Here is a 27,608-nt window from a genome sequence, read left to right on the forward strand (position 1 = left end):
TGTTTTCTATTGTATATTTATAATTGGGCTTTAATTAAGCAAAAGTATGTTTTATCCGATTACTCGATGGAATATAGAATACTCGATTACCAAAATATTCAATAGCTGCAGCCCTATCTACAGATGATAGTACTGACCCAATAAAGGCAGGCAAGAAGAAGTCTGCTAGTTAGTAAACATTAACAATGTAGATTTATAAGCCTTTAAGAAAAATAAGCTCAAGGATTCACACAATGTGTTATAGTGAGAAACATTAAATCTAAACATAAGAATGATTTGTTTACAGGAAAAGTGCACAGGGTACCTTCAAGGTCATAAAGATTACCTTGAAAGCCATGTGCTCCAGGAAGAAGCCTGCTCCGTTATTCTTCTCACTCTCATAGCGACTGCCGACACCGATCCACAGTCCAACCTATGACAGGGAAGGCATACGTGAAGAATGGGGGAAATGTTAAACTACAACTCTCATTTATCACATACTATTCAGTGACAGTGAAATGGTGAGTCTATAAAGTGCCATAACAACCTGCTACGTGGTTGTAAATAGCTCCCCCTATTACTGTGTTCTTACAGTGCATGTGGCATGTCCGGTCTCCTCAGATGCAACCCTCAAACCATTGTCCAGTGTAGTGAGGCGAGTTTCAGGGGCTCCCACCAGGCTCTGGGCATAGCTGACTGAGGCCTGTCCCCGCCTCAGAGACAGCAGGATGGGCTGGAAGGGCATAGACACCAAGAGTCATTTAACAATCCTGTACAAATGCTGTTACACCAGCAGGGATTTCTATTCCCATTGGAAAACCACTTTTACATATTCCCATCCTCCATAGTAAGAAAGCCTAAGAGATGTTATTGAGAAACAGTTTGCACACACCTCCATTTTCACAAACAGTACTCTAACATTACGCCTCGCTATAGCTTGCTGACTGGCTCGAATACTACGGAAGCTAATAGGAAGTTTGTTAGTTAGCAGGATGTCTCAAAGTACAAAATAGGGCTTTTTAGAAAGTTGACTATTTAGTACTGCACATAATCTGGCAGATCTGTAATGCAGATTTAAAATTTGGGGGGAGGGAAGGAGCAGAGGCAACGTGAACGCAGTCAACAGGTAACATGAGTCTTATGACAGAGTCCACTGCACTGAACACTTCAGGCAGATCCATTCACATGCAAAGTCAAGAGTAGAAATGTTTGTCATGAAACATCTAAACTTGAGGCTGACAAAGATTGACACCACTGCCATATTCTGATAAGCACTAAAGAAAAGACTAAAAATAGACACAGCCAGAAGATAATATCAGTATATACGAGTTATATTCAGATGTAAACATGTCACATTATCGAGCATACCCTTCACATTGGACTGTAAACAATAGGATGTCAATATAGAAGTATTTTAATATTCAGATGGTATTTTCGACATTTTTTTAAATTATAGCTATTTATAAGAACCACCTAAGATGAGAATCTGTGTTTAGTACAAATGCACAAATGTATGTGCAATCATAACAAAATATAACTAAATCTAGAAACACAGCTAACGCTAAAGCTAACGTAGAAATAACATTAGACGCAGCTGCGCCCTGTTTCCCACATCACTACAGTCTTCATGTTCAACCTGGTATAAAAGTAGGTGACCAACAATCCAACATTTAGACGAGAACAGTATAGGAGCCTCCTCTCTGCACTCAGTCTATCCAAAGTCACCATGCTAACGCTGCTATCAGGGAGCTATCGGCGGTGTGAGGACAGTGAGGACAGCTGCTGACCTTGTGAACGACCCGACCACGACCCGACGACGACCAGCTCATCCCAGTAACACGTATATAAAGTGGACTTTACACATGGAGTGGTTGTTACAGGACACACTGCCACATTTGACAGGTGACCTTGTATTCACTGCTTGCTAACTGATGCTAACCGGTTAGCGTCCCCCCTTCCCACCGCGGGTAGCCCAGTTAGCTCGCTAGTTAGCCTGTTACCTTAGCAAGCGGGCATTGCTCTTCGACTACTTTGAGCTTTACTCCAGGGCGAGAGGACTGCCGGTGTCCCGTTGGGCTTCTCGTGTTACTAAACGCTAATGTGCTTAGCCTTTAAAGTTGTACTTACACTGCGGTTCTTGGCAAGGGCTCGACCCACGGTGCTTCCGACTCGGCACACTGACGCCGCCATTTCTCAGTCCGGTTACAGGAGGTGCAGGAGGCTCTGGCTGTCGTGTGTCCTTTCTTCTTCGCCGTCATATGAACATGTGTACTGTCTGTTCAGCTGGACACTATCGCCACCATCTGTTCATTGGGAGTATTCCCAGAGACCGTACTGTCGCTTTATATCAGGCTCCTTTGATTTGTAGTGACTCTTTGATTCCTCTCAACTTCAACATGAGCTGTGACCGATAATAAATTATCACTTCCAAGACTAGATTTCTTGAGTGTACATACATTTTGTGTTTTTAAACTTAAGGCAGTAGTTTTATCCAGAATCATCTCATGTCATACTGCTCTAACATCCCTGCGTCCTCTAAGTGACGGGATACTTCAGTTTCAGTCATTTTCTCATTCTTGGATTCATTGCTTAATGAACTCCCTACAATAACCACACACTTATTTGGTGTTGACACTGTTTTGAGTTTGACACATATCTCATTTCTTTCTACATTTGGCTGACCTTCCTTATCTCTCTCTGTCTCTTAACTGGAATTAATCCATGCTCTCATTTCCACAACAGACATGCAGAAACTTGACAATCCTTGGTGATTTACCTTATAGTGTAAACAATTTTGTGCGTAAATACTGGCAGCTGCTGAAGTAAAAGCATTTTGCTTTAATAAGGCCCACCCGATTACAACAAAACACATTGTCTCACTTACCCCTGATGTATCAAACTGTAATTAGCTTGTTTTTATTTACCTAGATGTTTGACTTCAGCGCAGTGGAGGTGAACAGAATTTTGTTAAAAAGAATAAGAGGGGCACTGTTGTATTAAATCAGATGACCGAATCTAAAAAAAATGTGAAAAACTAGACATGGGAATTTGTTCAGTTCTGACTTTATATTGAAGTAGGCAGACAACCCTGCAAACAGAGAGTTCAAACTGAAGGAGCATGTTAATGATTTGGTCAATAAACCTTCTTTTGAAAGTTTTTTAGGCACTCATGGTGCTGGCGGCTGCTGGCAAGGACTGTTTTTGAACAGTAATCTCCAGAGAAGGACCTTGGTGCTTCTCTGTGGTACAGGGTTGGACTTCCTCTGGGCAGACTTTTGTTTCCTTTGATCTCCTCTTCCACAAAATTACAGACTGAGGCTGTGCACTGAAGGGCAGATGGATGGACTTCACAGTCATTGGCAGGAGAGGTATGAAGGTTTCGATAGAGACAGGCACAGGCGGCGGCTCAGGAGGAAGAAGAGGAGGTGATGGAACATAAAAATTTTTGAGCAAAGACTCAGCACTCTTTAACAACACCTTAGGTAGAGGCTTCACTTTATCTGCAGCTGGTTCCTTCTCCTTGACGGGACCCCGGGGTTTCTGTGCTGAACGGGTGGGGGACCCCAGTGGAGGAAGGGGACAGGGGCATTTGATCTTGAAGCCCTCAACAAGTAGGTTGACTCCTACATACTGTGGCACTTCTACTGCTGCCTGGAGACCAAAAGGGACATCTAAAGTGTTCTGTATCACCCTCACAATTTTGCTCACTTTAATGTACACTATAACCTGAAGAGGAGGGGAAACTCTTCCTTACCTGCTTATATATGAGCTGAAAGTCTCCAGTGTTTGCTGTGCGGTCTGCTCTCCGGTCCAGGACGACCCGTAGTGTGTCTTCCTGCACAGCAGTGCAGAGGCGGGCTGTCACAGGGGTGGAGTGAGCCATTGTGGGACTGGCATTGATTTCTATCAGCCATGGAAGCAGGTTTCGTCCTAAGAAACACATACCAAAGTATCTAAGTGGTGATGAACCTTTTGTTTTCATAGTAAAGGTAGATAAAAATCAATATAAAGCAGTTTTAAAATATAAAATGATCCATGTCGAAACAGGCTGTATAACATATAACGTAACATGTACTTCACAGTGATTGCATTCTACCTAACATGAAGTCGGCACCGTAGAGCTCAAATGTGTTTTTGCGTGACTCCATCAGATCCTGTGTTGTCTGTAATGCGTGGATCACTGCCTTCTTCATCCCCGGGACTACCACAGTGTGCCACTGAGCTTCCCGGCCCTGGCTGGACAGAAAGCTCTTGAACTGGTCATCCGACCACATGTTGTCTGCAGGGATACCTCGATGGCGCTGTTTGGAGGGCTTCAGGTGCTTCTGGATGGAGTTATTGCACAGGTGGACAGAGCTGAAAGGACGGGGTTAAGAGATAGATTGGAAAGAGAAATAAGTGGAAATGGACAGAAGTATAATGAGACATGATGAGATGTCGTCATGTCTGTTACAACTACTTCTCTCCAGTTTGTCTTCAAACCATCTGACTATGGTAATATTAACCATGTGATCAGACCCCTTTAGTTATTTTTACAGTATTCATTTGACACATTTTTCATTTGATATTTATAATTTGTGCAACTTTGGTGGAGGTAGAGGCAATCTTGTATATACTGATAGTGGGCAGGTGTTTTAGAGGCAGTTGGCAGTTTTGGGTCCATTTGAATGTTGCTAATTTCAAAGACAACGAATACATAGCGTTTTGAATATACCCAGAGGATAGCAGCTTTTTCAAAAGCAGATCTCCCGCCAAAAGTGACAAGCATAACCTCCCACAGTGCTGCCTTTTTTTTTACTCTGTATCTTTCTCTCAGTTCCCCTTTTTAAATTTAACATTCAACTGGTTTCACATCTGCTTCTGCCTTAAATCTTTGGCCCATCCCTTTATTAGTATCACTGTCTTACCTGTCCAGTGTATCAAGCGAGTAAGGCTGCGTAGAAAAGCGCAAGTAGCACTTCTTATAGAACCACACAGTCAGAGGGTTCCAGTCAGTCACCAGGAACCACTGGCGCAGGTCAAATTTGGTGCCATGGATGAGCAAGGGGCACTCCAGGTACTTCTGCACCACCCACTTGCTTTCCGTGATCAAGGTTGGATCAGACTCCACCAGCCTGAGGATCTGATCCAGACGCTTGGCGCATTTGATTCCTGGAGGGCAGGTGTAGAGGGTCAGCCAGGACTATGGCAGGTATTATGTGAAGTGTCTGATAGTGTCTGACTTCTCACCTCTGCCCCTGGACATAGCTCCGGGTTTGATGATCCATATGTTGTGTATGCCGTCTATGTCCAGCTGTGGACTGACCTCCACCAGCTTCTGCAGCATGGCTTTGCAGCATGTCACAAACTGATCACTGTTCTCGATTTCTGCTCCGCCACTGAGCGAGGAAACACAGAGACTGAGTGTGAGATACTGAAGAGCACTTTAGTTTGCCAGTTTCCCTTTACCATTTACACGCACACACTGTACTCACTGAACAACGAGGTTGTAACTGTCAATGAACTCTGCCCACTCCTCCTTTGTAAGTGTTTGTGGTGTCTCCAAGCTTGTGTCTATGTCTTTGTGCTCTATACTCTCCAGGTACTTCTGGCATACTTTGAGTGCGCTGTCCATCATTTTGGAAAGCTCCACTGGTGTAGACCGCCGTTTTCTTCGTTTTCTCTGATCTAATGGTGGAGCAAAACAGTGATTACTTTATTTATTTAGCTACACTGAGAGACTACACAGTCATGTGAGAGATGTTCATACCCTGAATGTTGTGGCTCATTCCCTCTCCCTGAACACCCTGCTCCCTCTCCACAATGTACTTCAAGAGACTGGTGCAGGCTGTCCTCCTGTAGTCCTCTACACAGAGGGCAAAGACAGAGAGACAAGTATTCTAAACTTGGAAAGGTTGCTGGAAATACATTTGAAGTAGCTAATCTAGGTTGATGGGCCGTAATGTCACATCTGACCGATGAAAGCTTGCTTCTCATCCTGTGCTCCTAGTCTGTAACAGCGGGGGAAGAAGGTTTCTGGGTCGGCTGAATCAAACCAGTGCAGGTTCCTCAGGTTCAAACACAACCCCACCTGACAAAATAAGGACAAATATTGACAGGAGACCACTGAAAAGGATTGTTTTTCTCTAAGAACTGAAAGAAAAGCATATAAATGTACCTTGGTGGTGAAACTGCCTGCTTTTGCGAAATGATTGGTAATCTGTTCTTTCTGCAGGCTGTTGTTGTTGATGGCGTCTCTACGATTGGTCCAGTAGAAATAAACCATTTCATTCCGCACCAGGCGAGACTGTATGAGAGAGAGGAGAGGAGAATCTGGGAATCTGCTGAATTTTGCCACTATGAACCTTAAATTTCCATCATGGGTAACAACCTTTAAGTTGCTGTTCACCTTAGCCTCATGATAGCCCACAACCTTGAAATGTAATTTTTACCATGAGATCATATAGTCCGTCTGCGTCCTGCTCTTCATTGTCTGAGAAGAGGGAGCAATATTAATAAATGATGGGATAAAGACAGATATCCACACCAAGAAATAGCAGCAATACACTTTCATCTAGCTCACCATCATTGTCATCGCTGTCACCAGCATTATTAGAGGTGGCCCTGGCCTCATCGCTGTGACGACGCTGGGCTTGGTGCTTTGAGCGTTGCGTATGCTGCTCAATCCAGCCTCTGGCCCTCAATCCTGCCCTGATGACAGGGTACGGGCCTTGGACGGAGAATACCTTATGCATCTGAGCGGGCAGACACGAGACACAGAAGTGATGGACAACTTCTTGGAACAGTTAGAGATTAATATAACCATGGAAAGTTTTAAATAATAACAATAACAACAAAATAATAGTAATGTAACTCACCCTGACAGCTTTGTCAGCAAAGGCTTTGGCTACCCTCAGTCTCTCTGGGTTAAGAACAGGTAGGCTGACAAAACTGCGGCGAACTTTGCCCTCAGGAGGTGTAGCTGACACACACACACACACACACACACACACCACACACACACACACACACACACAAACTGTCGCTGTAAGAGTTAATGTTGCAAGAGTGTTGGTTGTCGACTAACAGGGGATACCTACTTGCTTGCAGGCTTTTCCCCTCATCTTGGTTGCGTTGCTGGCCCACAGCTGTGACCTTCTGATGCTTGGAGGGGCCTGCTGTTTGTCCTGCAGTAACATCAGGAGCACTGTCATACATCGTACATCAGTAAAATGGGTCATCACACATCCGACCCAAGTTCCTACCAAAAGCATGTTTAAACCCAATGGGAGAAAGAGCATGTTGTAAGCTTGATGTAATAAAAATGAGATTGCTTTGTTCAGTGGCATAACACACCAACACATAGCAGCACATTCACTGCATGAAGGAGGGGAGTTTTTTTTTTACAGCTGTAATATACTACCTATTCAAAATGTCCACAATGATGATGAGTAAGATATGTACCTGAATAAACCAGGTGACCAAATATAACACAGAAGGTACCATGACAGGGACACTATATCTAAAGCTTAAGGCTTGACATCTTCAGCTCAAACCCAAAAAGAGCAAAGTCATGAAACTTTAATACACGGCCTCTGAGTTCAAACATTTGGCCACCTGTCCTGAGCCTGACCTCATGATTAATTCAGCATTCGCGATCTATAAGCTGACTCTATGAATGCAAAGGCCATGTCCTCTGGAGGTGTGAAGTGATACAGTACAGACCTTTCATATTTCAGAGTAGAAATGGTTCCCTCAGCAGCAAGTTACAACCTATTATTAATTAACTATTATTGAAGGCCCAATCTGTAATTTTCTGACAATATAAAGTCATAAAATAATATTGACATGTTGAGAAATAAGCATTGTGTCTTTCTCATCTGGTCACAATTGGAAATAAAGGCTTGTGTCAACGAATTTGAGAGAAGAAGGTGGTTCCACCCTCTGATTAACACTTTAAAACACATCTAAGTGATTTCCAGTTTTTTGTTCAGACAGTGTTTCCTGTGTCTCTCACCACTGTCTGGGCATGGTGCCTGGTGTCTGTCCTGGCCCTGCTGGACAGACTGTCTGGACCTGGTGGCCTCCATAATACCATCAGCTTTCTTCTTCAGGGGAACATTTTCTCTGCTTCATGGCATGGTCAGACACAAACTGCTGCAGAAGACACACACTTTAGCACGTACGGGGCAACAATCCCACAGTGTAAGAGTGTGCACTAATAATGTGTACATATACAATGATTAAAACCCTGCAGGCGTCACACCGCTCTGGCTAACTGTGGATCAGACTCTCCAAGTGCAGTGGACTATAAAGTGGGTCAAATTGCTGTGCAGGAGACAGCTTGGCTACACCTGTCAGGGTTGTACCTAACACCCCAGGCAGGGTGTGATACTCAGTCTGATTTCCTTCAGTCACCTGTTGAACAGAGACCCAAAACCACACACATATCCCAACAACAGAAATGCTTATTAAATCTTACTTTTACTATATCAGCCTGTGCACAGCAAACAGGAAAAAAAAAAATTATTTCCAAGAAGTCACCACAAGTTACAGTTTTTAAAAGTGAACTAGCATCACACCCTCTCTAAAAGCAACCACAGCCCTCCCATTGTCTCTTTTTAAAACTTACTTACTGTAAAGTCTCCAACTAACACATAACTAACACCACTAACTGCAGTCTCCTGCACTTTGATATTATGTTAAAGTAAAGCAACGCTTCCACATGCTGGTCTAAGTGAGTGATTGTTCATCTTACCTGCCGAGGTCTAACAGGTGTATTACAGTAACTCCGGTGCCGGTTGAGTTTCACCGGAGGAACCCACGGTGCGCCCGACTCTCTACCTGTTTACTGTTACCATGGCAACCTCTGGAGAGTTGACGAGGCTGACACCAACACCGGAGTTTATTTAGTGAGAGTTTTAATCGTTATCTATTACAAAAGTAAATAAAACCTTAAAATGTATAAATGACCATGGCGTTGTTTATTTTGACATATTAAATACAATTTAAAAAAATTATTCCGTTTGTTTATCCGGTACGTGTCTGTGGATGTATTCCACTTCCTGTTGAAGATGATCTTAACGTTAATTTATGGAATACATTAAAGTCGTAATGTAACGTTGTTTTGACATCTAACGTTACACTCTGCTGTAGAGTACTTATATATAATACGGGACTTTAATTGCACATTGTGGCAATGCAACGTTCACTGGTATATTAAGATTGAAATAACAATTTATTAATTAACTGTTATGGAATATTTGAATTATTCTTCTAATTAATATTTCTCCCCGTTCAGTCGCCATCTTGGCTCCGGACGGCACGGGGGGAGGGGCTGCTCTACGTCATCGTATGACGTAAGCGGTGGCTTGGTGTGCACAGACAAATCCCCGCTCCACACACACACACACACACACACACCATTACACACTTTATAGGTGCAGCGGTACCGGACATAAAGCTATACCATAACACTCTGAGACAGGTAAGAGCAATGTCACTGGTTCCTTTATAGCCAGTGAAAAATAAATGTTTGTTTCTTTAAAATAACTTGAGCTAACATGCTAGCAGTGTAGAAGTGTTGATAACGTTAACGTACTTAGCTTCGCCTGTGTTGAACCTCTCTCTCAGGTGGCTGAAAAGTTCCGTTTTAGGCGTAAAATGTGTGGGAGAACTGCGTGTACTCTTGCTCCCGACGAGGTGAGCCGAGCCTGCTCCTACAGAAACCGAGGGGGGCGGCGGAGACAGCCCCGCTGGAGGGACGGAGACGCCGACAAATACCGACCCTCGTACAACAAGAGCCCCCAGTCTATGAACCCCGTCCTGCTGTCCCAGAGGCATTTTGATAAGGTAAGAACCACCGTCTCTGTACAGTTACATTTAGTGCAACAACACCACAAACTTTGAGTTTAAAGAATTAAGTCACTATGTCACATATGTCACACACTGTCTCAACACTATGGGGCTCAAACATGTTGTACGTACTGCAGGGTTATTGCATTGGATGGCATTATATAGTGCAAGTGTTCATGTTTTTGTGTTCACTCCTTGCATGTCTGCAGAATGCACCTGTGGATGAGTGTGTGTTGGCCTCAATGCGCTGGGGCCTGGTACCTGGCTGGTTCAAGGAAAGTGACCCGAGCAAGATGCAATTCAGCACCAGCAACTGCCGCAGTGAGAGTATACTGCAGAAGAAATCTTACAAGGTGCATGCACTTTGAGGCACTGCTAAGCCACATTATATTTCCTGTTTTATGTCTCGCTCTCGGTGTATGCACACAGTCTAATCACATGTGGTCTCCCCAAAGGACCCCCTGATTAAAGGACAGCGCTGCGTCATCCTGGCTGATGGTTTCTATGAGTGGAGGAGGGAAGAAAAAGGCAAGCAGCCTTTCTTCATATACTTCCCTCAGACTCAGGGACCTAGTCAGGATCAGGATGGCTCCGCGACCTCCGCTCGCAATAAAGAGAATTCACTGTGCCCTGCAGTGGAGCCCTTGACAGAGGTTCGTATTGGGTTTTCTGTGGCAATATAAGCACCGCAAACGTGCTTTCATCCAGAACAGAAGTTCAGAGACTGCAGCTGGGGCGGAAATAACCACTGCTGAAAATATGTGGGAGATGAGTCAAAGCAAAAATGTGCATGTGTCCACCAGGTGTTTCTTTTGCCATTTCATGTTACATTCAAACTCGCTTTAGCTAAGAACTGTAAAAAATGATGACAACAAAATCCATCCCATTTCTTTCATAAAATCTGCTAATGTTGACTATTTAAAAGGCACTGTGGCCATACTCCTCTAACCTCTGCTATATGCTGTGTGTTGGCCAGGGACAAGCAGAAGGTGAGTGGACTGGATGGAAGTTGCTGACTATGGCTGGACTGTTTGACTGCTGGACACCTCCAGGTGGTGGAGAACCTCTTTACACATACAGTGTAATCACTGTGAAAGCTTCCCCTGGCCTGCAAAGCATCCATGATAGGTAAGCATAGTAATTAATAAACAAGCTCTTTTTTTTTTCCGTGTCTGTATGAAATCCTAAATGTACTCTGTGGTTGTGTTTTTAGGATGCCAGCCATCCTGGATGGAGAGAAAGAAGTGAGAAGATGGCTTAATTTTGGGGAGGTGAAGTCTCTAGATGCCTTGGAACTGCTCCAGTCTAAAGACATCTTGACTTTTCATCCTGTCTCTTCAGTAGTGAACAACTCACGCAACAACTCTCCAGAGTGCCTTCAACCCGTGGATCCTAACAGCAAAAAGGTATCAGATTGATTTTACTCACTCATCAGTTATCAGGCCAGTAGAGATGTTGAAACTGACAAATCTGACCCTTGACCCCTAGGAGCCCAAGCCCACAGCCAGCAGTAAGATGATGAAGAGCTGGCTGACGAGCAGTGCACCTTCAAAGAGGAAGGAGCCCGACACAAGTGAGAGTAAAGAGCGAAAAACCAAGGCTCAGTGCAAGCGTACCGGAGCTGTTCAGCAGTGGCTTCAGGGAGCCAATAAGAAAGCTAGAACCAAATGAAGATATGAACTGGGACTGAAAGCAAGACCATTTAGGCCTCAATTCCATGTTACTATTTGGACGGGTATGAGAAAGATTCATGTTGACATTTTTGGTTTTTGTATGGAATAAAAATGCTCCACAGATACTATTTCATTTCAAAATGTTGTCAATAAATGTCGGAAATAAACAATATGCTTTATTCAAGATGTTTTATTACCCTTATTACTTGAACTGCAAAGACATTTTTGAAACAATGTAGATGCTATGCATTTATCATATTAATAATATAATAATGATGAATGCCAATACTTCCCCTCACATTTTTTTTTCTTCTTTCAAAGTTACAGTATGTATGCTATCTTGTAATCTATAATGCATTTCAAAGTTTTAACATAATACGAACAGACAGTTAAAGATCTGATCGGTTAAAAGAAATGTCAAGCACTTAAACTGTTTGCCAACACGAGCAACTGGCAGAGTCAGATATGGAGATTTACAACACAACTTTTTGCCTTCCCCACACAACGACTGAGAGGTCTGCAAATATACAAAGTCTTGCAATAATTGACAGTAAAAAGAAATGTACTAGCTAATAGTACTCAGTTATGAATGATATTTATACTTGAGAAAAATATCTCCTTTCCAGGACTATCATGTAGGATGACATGCTGTCTTGATTTGGTTTATTCCCACATCAAATGTTTTACCAAGAATAACTGACTACAAGACGGAACTTCTTTACCCCGATAGAGGAACAGCAGATACCGTGATAGGGACAGCACTTACATCAAGGAGCCGAGTCTGGATTCACACTACGTCCTCAACCTGAGCTACAATTGCATTTATTGTGGCTCCAAAATGAGATGTCTGAACAAGTCTTTCTTTACTGTAAATGACAAAAAACAAAAAGATCTGTACACAATTGTTTGATGGACTTCTTCCTGTGCCAATTAACGAGAATCAGCAGGCAGCATATTAATGTGATCCCCACATGCACCTTCGCGTATCCTGATCCTTCAGTTCTGACTCCCTGTTTAGGTATCAGAGTTTTCTTTTTAAGGTTGCATGAGGTCAAGTGAAACCATGGTGACATGGTGACAAGTGTTTTTGAGAGTGAAACAAATTTTAAGCCACAACACAAATGAGTAAAATGGGGGTGGGGGTGGGGGGCAGTGTTTCCTCTATTCATGCAGCAGTGGCGGGCTGTGAAAGTAAGAAAACAACCACCACTGCTAAAGAACCTTTGATTTAAAAAAAACAAACAAAAAAAACATTAGTTTTCTAACTTTACTTATCAACACAAACATGTATAGCGATAATGCTTTGATTTACCACTTAAAGTATCCAAATAAAAGCAGTTAGAACCAAAACTGGGTGTGAAAGCAGCGATATACGTGGAACCGAAAATGGGATTAGCCCAAACCACCACTGCCATGAAAAAGTACGAGGGGAAACACTGGGAAGTAATAAGCATCATACAAGTAAATTCCATGATGTTTCCATAAGGTGTTCTTTGGGCTAGGAGACTCATATTTTATAGAAAATGTGTGTTTTGTATACATAAGGAGGTGAGTGCAGCATGTTTGTCTGTGTAGTAGTATACTCTATGAGTGGGATGCTGCCTGTATGTTGGGCATTAGGGATCAACACAGTGGGCCATGGGAAAAAGGGATATATAGACAAGGCAAGACAGGGTAGGGAGAGCAGTGACAACCCCCTCCCAGAAGATCTTCAGCGTCCTCAGCAGCTGCAGGTCTCTGCTGACGGCTTGGCTCGCTCGTTCCTGTCCAGCTTTATGGGCTCGGGGAACTCGTTGTACAGCTCCACTTCGGTCTCCTGAAATCAGACAGCAGAGTTGAGCGAGAGCCCGGCTCTGCATCTCGCAGCTTTCACAGACACACTAGGATTACAGGCTAGCGTTTCTCACTGGCCTCCGTTACCTGTTTAAGGGCGTTGCGTGCAATAGTCTGGAAGGCCTGCTCCACGTTGATTGCCTCCTTGGCGCTGGTTTCGAAATATGGGATGTTGTTCTTGCTCTGACACCAAGCCTGTGCTCGCTTGGTTGTTACCTGAGACACAAAGGAGCTGATGTTAGACTTTTTGAATTATTCTATTACTCTACAGTCTAAACAACATTTTATGGCCTCGAAAATTACCAACACACATCTGTAGATTTGCGTGAAAAACAAAAAAAAACAAATGGCGCACATAGCAGCACCCCTGGCAAAAAGAAATGCGATTATTGGACCCACCTGTCTGTTCTCCAAGTCAATCTTGTTGCCCAGCACCACAAAGGGGAAATTCTCCGGGTCTCGAGGGCTGGCTTGGATCAAGAACTCGTCCCTCCAGCTGTCTAGAGTCTTGAAGGTGTTGGGTGCTGTCACGTCAAACACCAGGACGCAGCAGTCTGCTCCGCGGTAGAACGCTACGCCTAAGGACTGGAACCTCTCCTGACCTGCTGTGTCCCAGATCTGAGATGCAGAGAACACATGGTGTGTTTACATGCACAAAATAATCCGATTACTGTAAACAGAGAGATTATGGTAATACTTTGAACATAGTGTTTACATGGTTCACATTAACAAGATTCAATTCAATTATTTGTACAGCGCCAAATCATACCAGAAGTTATCTCAGGACACTTTTAAATTGAGCATGTCTAGACCGTACTCCTTATCAATATATAGTGTTTACACTGTTTGTTAGTTGATGTGTGGTACCATACAAGAAGCTTGAAGTGAACGAAGGGGCTTAAGTTGGTTTTTGTGTTTACCATCGATAGAGCTGCTTTATTCCAATCACTGACCAGTTACGCAACTCTGGTATTCAAGTTAAACTTGATTCGGCTTTCAACCTTAACTTGACTAACCAAGAGTTTACATTAATATTAGTATTAATGTGAATATAAATGCATTGACAGACTCGCCATCCTCTCTATAGTTTTCAGGAGTCTGCTAAAGAAACCATTTAAATTTGAAAAAAAAAAATATATATTATATTATTGATCCTTTAAGTGGATTTTAATGGACTGTTACAAAATGATTGTGTTTATGAAAATACACATCAACCAGTGGCAATCCATTGTTAGTGTGTGCCAGTGGTTCCCAACCATTTACCTTAAGGGACCCCTTTTCACTGAGAAAACTAGATTTTATGGATTTTTTATTTTATATTCAATGCATAACAATAACTGTACAGAACAACTGATAAACTGTACAATTACTTCAAATAATAAACGCAATAACTGCAGGACGTTTGTGTAAAAGGAGTGATCTGGATGAATTTTGAGCAGATTATTTCCTGTGAAGTCTGCTGCTGAGATGAGTTTTTCTGACATTTTTAGTAACTTTTTATACAATCCTGTTTAAATTATATAGTGTATAATTGTATTTTTAAAACATTTTAACAAACATACATATGTAATTGGCTTTTAGGACAAATTCAGAGTTTTCTTCTCAGTGTTTTATTAGCTATTTGGTTTTGTTAACTGCATGCTTTTCTACTGCTGGATATACAGGTGAATATAGCTTGTGTTTAGGTCTTCAACGTGGCCTTGGTTTGTACCCATAATCTAAAAATATTAAAATAACAATTTTATTTAGTTTGCTTGACAGAAAAGAATAAAATGTTGAGGTATAGACCAACTGTGTTTTTTTTTTTTTAAGTTTTCTTACACCCCTAAAATCAAGTCCTTTCAACCCCCAGTGAAGCTTTGGCGACCCCTAGTGGAGGTCGGGACCCCTAGGTTGGGAACCAGTGGCGTGAGCAGCAAGTAATGGCTTTTTTTAAAAATTTTTATCAAAATTTTTTTTAGCTATTTTATTGTATTCTGTGATTGTTTAAGATGATAATCATGTTTCAAAGAGAGGTACGTCAGTGTGGCATTCTTGTGTTATTTCCTCAGTACCTGCATTGTGACAAGTCTGTCATCCACCATGACTTCTTTCGTCAGGAAATCAGCCCCTATTGTGGCTTTGTACTGATTACTGAACTTCTTATTCACATACTGGTTCATCAGTGAGGTCTTGCCAACTCTAGGGAGAAAGGAAATCACAGAACAACATTCAGTGGCTATGATGGGCAAGAAAAAACTGACAGAAAGAGTCACTGTGATGAATTAGAGAAGCACAAAAATGGTTTCTTGCTTGCTGTTTTAGTGTATTGTCAGCAGATTAGATTCAGTACTGTAACTAAGTGTTTTCTTTACAATTCACCATCAGGCTTCTCTCCTATGGCCCAACATAACTCACCCGGAGTCTCCGAGGATGATGACTTTGAGTAGTACTTTCTTCCTTGATGTCATTGTGCCACAGCTGTGGAGACGAAAAAGTAGATTAGAGGGGATAGAAGCAGACCAACGCAGGAATTCAAACAAGATGGATACAACGATTAGCCTGTGATGACCCTCTTGATATGGGCCCACAGGTTTCACTGAAAGATGATATGTGTGGGTCTCAAAATACACTCCAAAGAAATGGGCTGGTTCTAGGAATGAAACCAAATGCAATGTCTCCCATGCTTGAGTTTCCTTTTACTTCACAAAGAAAGAAAAATACAGTAATCGGGGGGGGGGGAAACAATACGCTGTGCTGCATTGTACCCCGAGGCTCCAAATACAATTCATAAAACAAACAGTCCACTACGATGTGATACTCATACAACTGAGGAAACCATTCAATGGAAAAAAACTACATTGTCTCAGTCCCAACATTACAATAAATTGAAAAAACAAAAATGTGTACACACCCAGTTACTCCAAAATACACTCAGTGACAGTCATGTCTATACTGTAGGGCATTGTGATAACTTCCCATCCAGCACAAGAATTTGTTGAATATTAAAATTCCCCAGCTATTCAATAGTAAATCACTGTTTTGTGTCTGAAATCTACCAGCGACTTTAATTTTAACAATCAGGCATTGCACTCATCATTATCTACACACATATTTCAGTAAAACCACAAGTCAACAGCTTCAGCATCTATTACAGTCTGAAAAATACACACACACAGGCCTCAACTCTTCCTCTTTGAATGCAATCCTCCTTCCCCCATTGGCTAATCTCTATTTCCTTGATATAAGATCTCTGATAAACATGTCTGAATTCTTTCCCCCGGGGTTTTCATTGTGTATTTACATATGCTCTGCAAATGTGCCTTTTTCATCGATGACTATTATGATCTGCAACCACATATTTATGAATGATCTGGATCATCAGAAGTACAGATTGTTTTTGTACTAAAATCAATGGCTAATCAAACATGCTCATCTGTGTGCCTGCTCAAGACATCACCAAGCATTTCTGACTTTGGCTGAGAGTGCTTTGTAATAATAAACCACCTCATACAGCTGTTACGACCAAAGTCCAAACCCTATTAGCGATGGGCTTTAAACCACCAATCCATTCAAATTAAACCTCGGAGAAAGTGATTGTTGGAAAAAGATTAATCACAGGATTTATCCGAACATCACTCAACGTTTACGGCCACGTATGTGAATCAAAAGCCACGGCTTGAATCCATATCGGTGTTACTTTGAAGCAAAACTAGCATCGAGCTATCGGCTCTCATAATCTGCACCCCATGACACTGTGTCAGGGACTGATCACATGGTGTTAAAACACAGGACTAACGGAACCATGACTTGGCAAGCACGATTAGCACAGCAAATGCTGAAGTTGGATTGAATACACATGCCGGTAGAATACATAGTTAGGATCAACCTGTGGACAAATATATATATAAATATATAAATAATAAAATAATATATAAATATAATAAAATATATAAAGTCCTGTCTAAACATTTACCTAACGACCATAAAAGACATCAAGCACACTTGCAAGGGCTAGCAAGGTTAAAAAGAAAAGCTAGATAACTAGGAAGCAAACACAAGACATGGATTTAAAATTAATGTGAGCACAGTGTTATTTCAAACAGAATCTGTCCAACCACTGCAGCAGTGTTTCAGATACCGAGTCCACCGACAGGTATCAGCTACCGTTAACAGTGACACCTTCCTTCTTCTAGCTCAGCAAGCTTCATTTAACTAATGTTTATCCCCGACAGCTGGTGGTTAGTATACATCGTTAGTAAAACCAATAGTACAATCAGCACAAACCGACCTGGGCGGTGATCCTGCGGTTAGAAATATCAAAGTGGACTTTTCCTCCGCCTCGGCTGAAGCGTTAGCTAACGTTAGCTGGCTAATAGCCCTGTAAATGTCTGCCGTGAGAAAAACAACACGTTTACAGCGTCGACAGCTGGCCTCGGAACTACCGCTCCTTATCAAAACCCACGCTGCCACAGCCGACCTGTATCTGCCTCAGTGTAACAGGTTGAGTCGGTACAATGGTCCGGTTCGCCCTGTTCCCGTTGACGCTTGGTTTTCCTGTGAAGCTAACGCGCTAGCTGCTAGCCGAGCTGTGTTCACTTCCTCCAAAACAAGCTCGTCGGTAAGGGCTGACGTCACACACACACACACACACAAACACACCACACACACACACCACACACACACACACACACACACAACACACACACACACACACACACACACACACACCACACATCTAAACCAGTGGATATATGATGATTGGTTCACACAGCTGTCTGCACTGTACTATCTTTTTAAAAATCTATAACATAATGTATACATCTATAAATCTGATGATGGCGTTATAGCTGACGAGCTACACACAATAAGGACAGAGTCAATACATCTTTCCATGCATTGTTGTAGTGTTAGATCCAAAACCTTTTTCCTTCACTGACCCCTTTTCTGTCACTGAGTAAACTGACTGACTCAAATGTGTCAGTTAATACATGCAATAAATAAATAAAAGCAGGGCCCTGCTTAGGTCACATATTTTATGGATATTTAATTATATATTCAAAACTGTGCAATGAACTTAATAGTTCTGCTCAATAACTGCAAGACGTCTGTGTAAATCTAGTTACCTGACTCTTAAACCCAGCCTGTATATATGCATTACATTACACATTGTAAATATCATTCTTGTACAGCTTTAGAGCTTTCTACCTTTATTTATATTTAATTCCTTGATTTTTTTGTGATTCTTATGCACCAATGCACATTCCTTGTTTGTGTAAACTTACTTGGCAATAAACCCGATTCTGATTCGGATTATTTGGATGAAGTTTGAGCAGATTATTTCCTGTTTAGGAAACTTTTAATACAATTATCTGTATGTATGAAGTATTTTTTAAATAATTTTGAACAATCATACATACTTACTACACATTCAGTAATTTCTTGTGCCATTGTTCTATTAGACAATTTACTTTACATTTACTTTTCTTTACAAAAGTGAACAAATGAGATATAGGCCTACCTGTATATTTTTTTAAGTTTTCTAGCACGCTTTAAAATCGAGAAGGCCTTGCAACCCCACGTGAAGCTTTGGCAACACCTAGTAGGGGTCCCAACCCCCAGGTTGGGAACCACTGTCTTAGCTAACAATTCTGACTATTTATTAATGCGAAACAGAACAACAAAATGATGGCCTACAGATACTTTCATCTAAAGTCCTGCTGCAAGTGAAATGTGGCTTTCCTTTAGTGTTGCATAATAGGCCAGAATAACCTGCTAGAGGGCCTGAGGCAAAAATGTGACCTCCTCCCCCTCCCCAATGCTAAGATTAGTCATTCATTGCTGTCCTTCACTCCAGACTTTACCAGCCACTGGTGGGAGACCCTGATGTCCATCGTTGCTGTCTGCCATGGTGCCACCCAAGGAGGGTCTTTACCCCATGTCTGCAGCTGAGGTATTCTCTTAGCAGCTGATACTCCAGAGACACTTCACTCACATATCCACAGATGTTTCTTTTTTCATTAAAGACACTCCCTAAGTCCCACCTCATCTCCCGCCAGAGTACAGGGTGTAATAATGAGTTTTTAGGTCCTCCGTCTAGCTGCTTCAACAGCCTCCATGTCCTCTCTTGGCCAGCTTACTCTAACATCTGGGTATTTGTGTGTTTGTCATGTGGCGATGAAACATTTAACTGAAACTAGAAAATGTGTCTTATTTTATGTAGGTAATTTCATGCTGCTGGCTTTCATGCCTCCTTGTTATAGTTTCTTTGGAACTGAATCTCCATTTACAATTAAGGTATATGGCAGACTTTTTTATCCAGTGCTCCATAGTTACCTTATCTTTTGCTGCACGAATGCAGCATGCAAATCCACTGTTTTCAAATATGACTTGGACATTTATGTATAAGGGACCTTACTTTGTAATGTGCTTCTGTACCTATCTTCAGTCTGTCCCACTATTTTGGCCTGTCTGTATGTTTAAGTACAAGTGCCACATACAATACATTTATAACATCATTAGTCCGTCAAACGGCACAAATCTTATTGATATATTGACGTCAGCCTGACACGGGCCAGGACATGTCGATACTGCAGATATTTAATATTCAGACAGTCGGTCAGGGACCAACATTCAGAATGAAACATTAAAATCATTAAAAACGTCGCAGTGATTGTTTTTCTGCTTGTGTCACATTTCACTTCCGACGCTCGGCGCGTTGTAGCGAGCGCGCCGTGACGCCATCACGTCGGACCGAATGTAGCGTCATCCTTTCTGATGTAGAGCGGCGCGGCGGCCTTTCTCTGCTGCTCTACATTTCACACAGTGTGCCCGCTCTGATCCCGGTGTTGCAGCTCTTTTATTGTCTTCAACCATGGCTGTAAAGTCTCCGCTCCTGGCCGCCTGCCTGCTGCTTCTGTCCGTGAGCTGGGAGGTTTCAGCGGACGGTCTGGTGAACGAGGAGGTGAAGAGGACTGTGGACTTGAGCACTCATCTGGCTAAGATCACTGCGGAGATCGTGCTGTCCAACCAGGGACACTCTGCCGTCCAGAGCTTCGTGCTGGCGGTAGAGGCTGACCTGGCCCCGCACCTGGCATACATCGGAGCCTCGGTAGGTCGAACATTAGTGAACATTAGTGAACATTAGTGAACATAACATACACAACCAGCGCTCCTGGAGCCGGCTCGCTAGCTTTAGCATGTTAGCCACTCCACAGTGAACTGGTTACACAGATCGAGGCTCTACCGGATCTGGATGCTCTCACTTGTTCCATGTCTCTGTGTTAAACTGCCACAGTGCCCGAGTGAATATCATGCTCCCATACGATGGTACAGAGTTCACTGAACTGTTGTAATGTCGGCTATGAGCCTGGGCTGTGGGGTGTGATGCATTGTGGTCCTGCAGCCAGCTCTGCAGTTAGCCTAGCCAACAGTAGCTACTGTTTGAAGATGTGTGTTGCTTATTGCACGGTGTTTGCATCATGTGCTGTGAGCATGACTGTACCATCAGATCAGTTCATTTTGAACTGTTGAGGTAACAAGACGTTTACTTCCGCAGCGCTGCACGCTGTCACTGGCTGAATGACACGTATGCGCTGGGCAGCTCACTTCCGTGTGTGACTGCGCAGGCCTGCCCCCTCCACCGTGCACTGTATCAATGCTCTGTTCCTACACATAATGATACACTATACACGGTTTCTTCAAGGTGCTTTTATTGATTGCGTTATAAACCTCTCACTTGTATTCTGCTTGTCACAGTGTTTTCATTCCAAAGAGAGTTTGCTAACAACCAACATGTTTCCACAGGTCAAGGGTGATGAGGAGGAAGATGGCACACTTGAACTCCAACAGACTACAATTCCAGGCCAAAGGTAAGAGATCAAACAAGAGGCTCAAGCCCGTTTAAACAACCAAACTGATTTTACAGCAGTCACTAAATGAATGAATATGCTCAGAAGTGTCTGAGTGGCATTCATGATAGAACATTTAAATTAGTTTGACCTTTTAGCTAAGAAAACACCAATAGAAGAGAAGACCAATAATGTTGTCCCACAGTTCCTTGCTTCAGCAATCAAACGCTCACAACACACGCCGTTCTGTCAAAGTTACATTTAATTAAAAAAAGTGTTTGATTATTAAATAATATTTGACAAAAATGACTTAAATAAAATAAATATAAAGCTCAGTTTGGCACCATCTTCCATGTATACTATAAAGTATGAGGACCACCCCCTCTATATGAATTGTTTTTTAACAATACAAAAATGTATTCCTTAAAACAAGACTGCAGTTTGTAGAGAAGCTGATATTTTACAGCAGCAGCATTAACATCATTATGCAAATGTATTTTTACCCATGCTCCTCTCAGTCATATGTTATCTGTCCCCATACAGCGGGCAGTTTTATAAAGTGCAGCTGCCCTCCACTCTGGCAGCAGGTGCTCAGTTGAAAGCGAAGGTGGAGATGACATTTAGCCACGTCCTGAAGCCCTTCCCCACACAAATCACCCAGGCCGAGCGCCAGCTGGTGGTCTTCCAAGGGAACCACTACCTGTACTCCCCATACCCAACCCGCAGCCAGACCACGCGTGTCCGCCTGGCTTCCAAGACTGTGGAGAGCTACACCAAGCTTGGTAACCCCAGCAAGAATGATGAGATCGTCGAGTACGGACCCTTCCGCGATGTGGCGCCGTTCAGCGAGGTAAACCTCTGACCAGATTTGACCAGCTTCGAGTGAATGTGCAGGAACGTTGCAAAAAAATTTGTGTTGTGTGTGTGCTCTCTGCGGTCCAGGATACCATGAAGATCCATTACGAAAACAACACGCCCTTCCTCACCATCAGCAGCATCACTCGGACCATTGAGGTCTCTCACTGGGGTAACATTGCTGTGGAAGAGACCATCGACTTGAGGCACACAGGAGCCGTCCTGAAGGGGCCTTTTTCACGTTACGATTATCAACGTCAGTCAGACAGCGGCATCTCATCTGTCAAATCCTTCAAGGTGTTGTATTAAACAAACCAATCGTCTGACTTGTTTTTACTGTTAGGGTGATGACGATGACTATATATGCTTCCTCCCCAACAGACTATCCTTCCTGCCTCGGCCCAGGACGTCTACTACAGAGATGAGATCGGCAACATCTCCACCTCTCATCTGCAGGTGCTGGATGACTCAGTGGAGGTGGAGGTCAGGCCTCGCTTCCCCTTGTTCGGAGGCTGGAAGACCCATTACATGATTGGTTACAATCTGCCCAGCTACGAGTACCTTTACACCCTGGGTGAGTTGATCTCTGACCGCCCCACTAACAAACTACCTTTGATTGATTAATGGCTCTGAAAAGGGAAGCCAGTGTGGTAGTGCCTTAAACCTGCAGTCTTTCTAATGGCCAGGAAGGCGTGACTCTAATGGCTCTAAAAAGAAGTCTGATTGTATGCAAGTCTATGAGAAAATGACCCTAGTACTCACTCATTTATTACCTAAGTAAACATTTTCCTAACGAGTTCAGTTGCTAGTTTCAAGTCTTCTTCCACATAGCTGGATGTTTATTTCGTAAACTATGGTCCCATTGAGTGTAAAATGGACAATAAAGCAGGGGGCGCTTTTGGGGCAGGGTTACCTTGTGAGTGACAAGTTACTACAATGGTGTATCCACTGGTTCTTAGTCCGATCCAAACAGGATAGTAGTACGATGAGTAGCAATGCGTGTCCTTCACAGCTCCAAACAACAAGATGGCAACAGCCATAATGCCAAACTTGAGGCTTTATAACGGTTATCCAGAAACCAATTGGTTTCCATGTTCTAAATGACTCCAAACTGAGAGGAAAGGTGGATAATTAAGACAAAACCAGTGTCGTGATCAAGGGCCACCTCAGCAAAGCTGCTGGCATCAGGCTTTCTTTTGAAGCACATCCTGCCTAATCACTGAGTCCCAGTATATGTTGCTAATGTGTCACATAATTTTATCATCTAGGTGACCAGTATGCACTGAAGATGAGACTGGTTGACCATGTGTATGATGACCAGGTCATTGACTCCCTCACTGTGAAAATCATCCTGCCAGAGGGAGCCAGGTCAGTGTTTGCAAGCAATTCTACAGAATGTAAGGTTGAGTGCAGAGTCTGTATGCTGATTTCTCTCATTCTCCCCTGTCACGCCCTATCAGGAACATCCACGTGGATACACCTTACAGGATTGATCGCATGCCAAACCAGCTGCATTATACGTATCTGGATACCTTTGGCCGACCAGTGCTGGTTGCCACCAAGAACAACCTAGTGGAGCATCACATCCAGGATGTTGTGGTAAGATGACATACCAGCCTATTTTCAGAAGATTGTTAACAGTGTTAATAGTGGAGCCAGATAACCTGCAGAGTTGTAGACAGGTTTTGTTTTTTCAGCCTCAACAGATGTTAAAAAACACTAAATTCCTGAAGGTAATTGTGTTCTGCAGCAGTCAAGATGTTCACCTTCAGCCCAGAATGTAAACTTTAAACCCTTTTTTTTTTTTTTTTTTACATCAGCCCGTGTTTTAGATTTGTTAAAGTTTTTATAGCAAGGTTATCAAGATAAATAAAAAAATGCTTTGAGGAACAAGTCATCAGTAAAGCCTTTTAATTAGCTTAATTACGTGTATTTTAGATTGTAGGTTGCTATGGATATCACCTACATTAGGGCCTCCTAGTGGGCATTTGGATGTTTAGTGCTTTTTATAATGACTCCACTTGACCAAAACCAAAAACTACAAGGGGGCTGCTATGCCAGTACTTGCCTAATCCAACATGTAGATATGCTGTACTGTACTTTCATAATACATTATTCACAATGCTGCATCTTCACATTTTAGAATCTTTAAGCAGTACAGGCTTTGTATTTGTACCTCCATAAATGACTTTATTGATGAATTATTTAGAGTAGTAACCTATTCAAATTTTATTTATCAACTACTAATGAATCCATAATTGTTTCAGCACTAAATGTGGGGTTATTTAGCTCTCTCATGTTTCATTTTAGGGAAAATACATTTCTCACAGGACGCCCCTCATAGCCTATGGGTTAAGACACAACAACATTCCTGCCTCTAATATGGCCGGGGACCTATGGGGCACATCGTTCTCTCCCCTCATTTCCTCTCATCTCTCTACTATTGCTATCTAATAAAGCATAAAATGCAATAGGAAAAAACCTTTCAGTCAGTTCAGATACATGCTTTTGTACAGATCTTTAATTTTAAACATTAATGTAATATGTACTGTAAAACTTCACCCTCACTAGACTTTCTTCACAGTTGTGTGAATTTGATTTGAGCTGTGAAGTTGTGTTGAAATCTGAATGAATAAACCTCTCTTGTGATTACCAGGTTCATTATAACTTCAATAAGATCCTGATGCTGCAGGAGCCTCTCTTGGTCGTAGGAGCCTTCTACATCCTCTTCTTCACTGTCATCATCTACGTCCGCCTGGACTTTGCCATCACAAAGGTATGACAACATTCATGTGTTTCTATAAAGGGACCCTGGGGTCTGCTGGCCTTCCCTCCTTTGTCAGATGTTCTGCATACTCTTATGTGTTATGAATCAGTTTTAAATCAGCTTTATGTCTTTCTTTGCTCAGGATCCTGCGGCTGAGGTGCGCATGAAGGTCGCATCCATCACCGAGCAGGTGCTGACTCTAGTTAACAAGCGCCTGGGTCTGTATCGACACATGGACGAGGTGGTCAACCGCTACAAGCAGTCCCGTGACACCGGAGCGCTCAATAGCGGGCGGAAGACTCTGGAGGCCGACCACCGCACTCTCACCAACGAGATCAGCTCTCTGCAGGCCCGCCTCAAAGCCGAGGGCTCCGATTTGGCTGATAAGGTGAGTGACGCACATTTGAATTAAGTGAACTGAATGTGCAGTGAGGCTCACTCCTAGGGCTGCATGCGTACCTTGGGTCCTTTGATACTTTTATTGCACCGACCGAATAGTACAGACAACTACTGAACTTTATGCTGCTTGTTAGCTAGCCAGTGCAGCCAACCTGTATCTGCTCATTGGTGAGTTCATTCACCTCATTGTGCACTGGGATGGAAACCACTGCGCAATCTCTCCTCACCAAAGTTGAGACCGAGAGCTTTTCAGACGACGTGGTGTTCAGGAACGTTCGTTCGTTCAGGAACTGGTGTCTGGTGTCGAAACTGTTGACCCGTACCCAGCCCTAATCACTCCCCTCTTTGTGCTCTCAGGTCGGGGAGGTGCAGAAGCTGGACGGCCAGGTGAAGGAGCTGGTGTGCCGCTCATGCCAGGAGGCGGAGCGACTGGTGGCGGGTAAGGTCAAGAAGGAGGCTTACATCGAGAGCGAGAAGACTCTGACCAGCAAGAGACAGGAGCTCGTCAGCCGAATTGACAGTCTGTTGGATGCCCTCTAAACTACTCCTGCCACACTCGCACACAGAAACAGTTAACACCACCCTTACTACGACATACAGCCGACTATTTGTATGTATGAGAATTAAATGTGACACAAATGCTTACACATTTTTTTTTTTTTTTTTACCATCCTTGAATCCAGACATGGACTGTTAACATCTCATCTTATGGTAGTGATGGGTTTATCTTGTGCCTTGCGATAAACTCGAGGTCACTGTGTGCTCAGCTCTCCAGCAGCTACGTCATTTTAGCATTTTGTTTTTGTTTTTGAGTTTGTTGAGCTATACTTCAACTTCGCACACCTTGCTCAGACTTGACACTTCATTTCTATGTTCTGGACTTTGTATTTTTCTTCGCCCCCCCCTCCCCTCTTAAGTATGTATGGTTATGGGACTTTTTTTTTGTTGAAACGAGCTAGCTGAAGGGCCCAAGTGTTTTTCGGTCTCATGTCTTTACTCACATACGCTGTTTTCTAAGATTGAATCATCTAGTTTTTAAGTATGAAGGTGAAAGTCTTTTCCGATCTTATCTCTTTTGCACTTACAACTTTTTTCTACTCGCCCCAGGCTGACGTTTATATTTGAACAAATTTGAAGCTCTGATTCTGTGTCATCCCCAACACTTTTTGCTTGATGTACATCAGTCATATTTTCTACATTTTGTATGATTTTTCTTTTTTGTTTTGTAAGTGGTGTTTTTTTTTTTTGACCATGAGATTAGTGAATTCATGAGATTAGGCTATATGCGAGAAAAGACATGGGAGATGGGACACAGATGTTTGTGAAATGGGCAACTGTATGAAAAGCTGTCAATTTGAAATAAAGTTTTGAGAAACTCATTATTTAGTATGTTTTTTAGAAGAGAAGATGGATGGAGTTTTCTGTTTTTGACTTGTGTATTAGTTCATTTGGGAAAGCAGTACCCATAGTTCATCAAAAGAGGGTGCAATTGTGTCAAGAACCGACATTTCACCAAATCAGAGGCCGTTATTTCTCTTCCAACAACACTGCGGTGTCTTTTGACCCTTTAAATGCTGATGAATCTGCTGACATATAGGTAAATATGTCATCCTAACATCCCAAAATAAAAATAAAATACATTTGCAGAATGACTGGTGCCCCCTTTTAAAACTGGCACATCAGAGGGAATTTCCAACACATTGTTGCATTCCTTGTTTCAGAGTAACCCCACCTAGCACCCTCTCCTCCCCAGTCAGCAGAGCAGACGACCTGTCCTGGAGCACAGGACAAACATAAGGGTCAGACTGAGGTCATCGCTTTCCCTGTGAGGTCACCAGAGGTCGTGGCAGGTCATTTCCTGCTCTATAATAACAGGCCCCGTTCCCCTCACAATGATAATGTTAACATATTGTATGTGCCATACAATAATCATTCTGAAAATACACAGCAGGGGGAAAGCGAAGACAATGTCTGTTAGCACTGATGCTCGGTGCTGGTGAAAAGGCACACAATGGCATTTTTGTTTCTATGTTTGGACTTGAGTAGAGATTTGGAGCAGAGAGTTCGGTGAGCCGCCGAGTCTCATTCTCACAGCAGAGCAGAGCAGGCAGACTGCCTCGACACGTCCACCTCAACACCAGACCACTGAGCTCACGTCTGCTTGCCACTCTGTAATGATGCTATCAGGTCACTCTGTGAGTTCAAATGTTGGACTGACGTGATTGAAAGATTCCTTTGGGGACTGAAAACTCATTTAAAATGTGTGGATTTGAGAGGTTTTATAGAAGGAAGCATTGGCCTTTAAATTAGTTAAGACCTGAGTTCATCAGTATGCTTAAGCTCTCTGACCTGCTCTCCATCCTAGGATCAATACTGTGATGGAGATTCATAATGATACCGCAGCAGTTTGAAAAGGAATGATGTCACCAGGATTTTTGG

At 42.7% G+C, this 27,608-nt stretch overlaps 5 protein-coding genes across 5 annotated transcripts in view; 2 read left to right on the forward strand and 3 right to left on the reverse strand.

Moving 5' to 3' along the window:
- The window catches only part of LOC118328703 (cytochrome b-c1 complex subunit 1, mitochondrial), a 6,148-nt gene extending 3,886 nt beyond the window's left edge, over nucleotides 1-2,262 (reverse strand). The window contains exons 1-3 of the mRNA XM_035662586.1: nucleotides 2,107-2,262; nucleotides 572-712; nucleotides 326-412 (exon numbers count right to left, since the gene is read on the reverse strand). Of these exons, the coding sequence (XP_035518479.1) occupies nucleotides 326-412; nucleotides 572-712; nucleotides 2,107-2,169 (291 nt within the window). The 5' untranslated portion in view covers nucleotides 2,170-2,262. The remainder of the gene's footprint in view (nucleotides 1-325; nucleotides 413-571; nucleotides 713-2,106) is intronic.
- A 608-nt stretch (nucleotides 2,263-2,870) lies between these two features.
- On the reverse strand, nucleotides 2,871-9,014 carry LOC118328704 (tubulin monoglycylase TTLL3-like). Its single transcript, XM_035662587.1, has 15 exons — nucleotides 8,717-9,014; nucleotides 7,976-8,115; nucleotides 7,059-7,145; nucleotides 6,837-6,940; nucleotides 6,542-6,713; nucleotides 6,411-6,451; nucleotides 6,137-6,265; nucleotides 5,935-6,049; nucleotides 5,729-5,824; nucleotides 5,454-5,646; nucleotides 5,209-5,357; nucleotides 4,887-5,130; nucleotides 4,076-4,335; nucleotides 3,734-3,909; nucleotides 2,871-3,630 (listed from the first exon to the last, which is right to left on the reverse strand). Exons 2-15 carry the CDS (start codon nucleotides 8,046-8,048, stop codon nucleotides 3,139-3,141), a joined length of 2,331 nt encoding a protein of 776 aa, XP_035518480.1. The 5' UTR covers nucleotides 8,049-8,115; nucleotides 8,717-9,014; the 3' UTR covers nucleotides 2,871-3,138.
- A 284-nt stretch (nucleotides 9,015-9,298) lies between these two features.
- On the forward strand, nucleotides 9,299-11,670 carry hmces (5-hydroxymethylcytosine binding, ES cell specific). The gene is made up of 7 exons (XM_035662588.1): nucleotides 9,299-9,445; nucleotides 9,592-9,810; nucleotides 10,023-10,166; nucleotides 10,269-10,466; nucleotides 10,790-10,941; nucleotides 11,027-11,219; nucleotides 11,302-11,670. The coding sequence occupies exons 2-7, from the start codon at nucleotides 9,622-9,624 to the stop codon at nucleotides 11,482-11,484; spliced, it is 1,059 nt and encodes a 352-aa protein (XP_035518481.1). The 5' UTR covers nucleotides 9,299-9,445; nucleotides 9,592-9,621; the 3' UTR covers nucleotides 11,485-11,670.
- rab7a (RAB7a, member RAS oncogene family) lies at nucleotides 11,662-17,927 on the reverse strand. The gene is made up of 6 exons (XM_035662589.1): nucleotides 17,590-17,927; nucleotides 15,717-15,779; nucleotides 15,374-15,500; nucleotides 13,719-13,937; nucleotides 13,407-13,535; nucleotides 11,662-13,302 (listed from the first exon to the last, which is right to left on the reverse strand). Exons 2-6 carry the CDS (start codon nucleotides 15,767-15,769, stop codon nucleotides 13,207-13,209), a joined length of 624 nt encoding a protein of 207 aa, XP_035518482.1. The 5' UTR covers nucleotides 15,770-15,779; nucleotides 17,590-17,927; the 3' UTR covers nucleotides 11,662-13,206.
- Nucleotides 17,928-20,048: 2,121 nt separating this feature from the next.
- rpn1 (ribophorin I) lies at nucleotides 20,049-26,549 on the forward strand. Its single transcript, XM_035662591.1, has 10 exons — nucleotides 20,049-20,409; nucleotides 21,105-21,169; nucleotides 21,692-21,998; nucleotides 22,091-22,300; nucleotides 22,385-22,577; nucleotides 23,272-23,371; nucleotides 23,464-23,602; nucleotides 24,660-24,779; nucleotides 24,913-25,158; nucleotides 25,527-26,549. The coding sequence occupies exons 1-10, from the start codon at nucleotides 20,173-20,175 to the stop codon at nucleotides 25,707-25,709; spliced, it is 1,800 nt and encodes a 599-aa protein (XP_035518484.1). The 5' UTR covers nucleotides 20,049-20,172; the 3' UTR covers nucleotides 25,710-26,549.
- Nucleotides 26,550-27,608: the final 1,059 nt, after the last annotated feature.

Source organism: Morone saxatilis, unplaced genomic scaffold (genome assembly GCF_004916995.1).
Source record: "Morone saxatilis isolate NCDOM2014 unplaced genomic scaffold, NCSU_SB_2.0 Contig18, whole genome shotgun sequence".
NCBI classification, from domain to species: Eukaryota; Metazoa; Chordata; class Actinopteri; family Moronidae; genus Morone; species Morone saxatilis.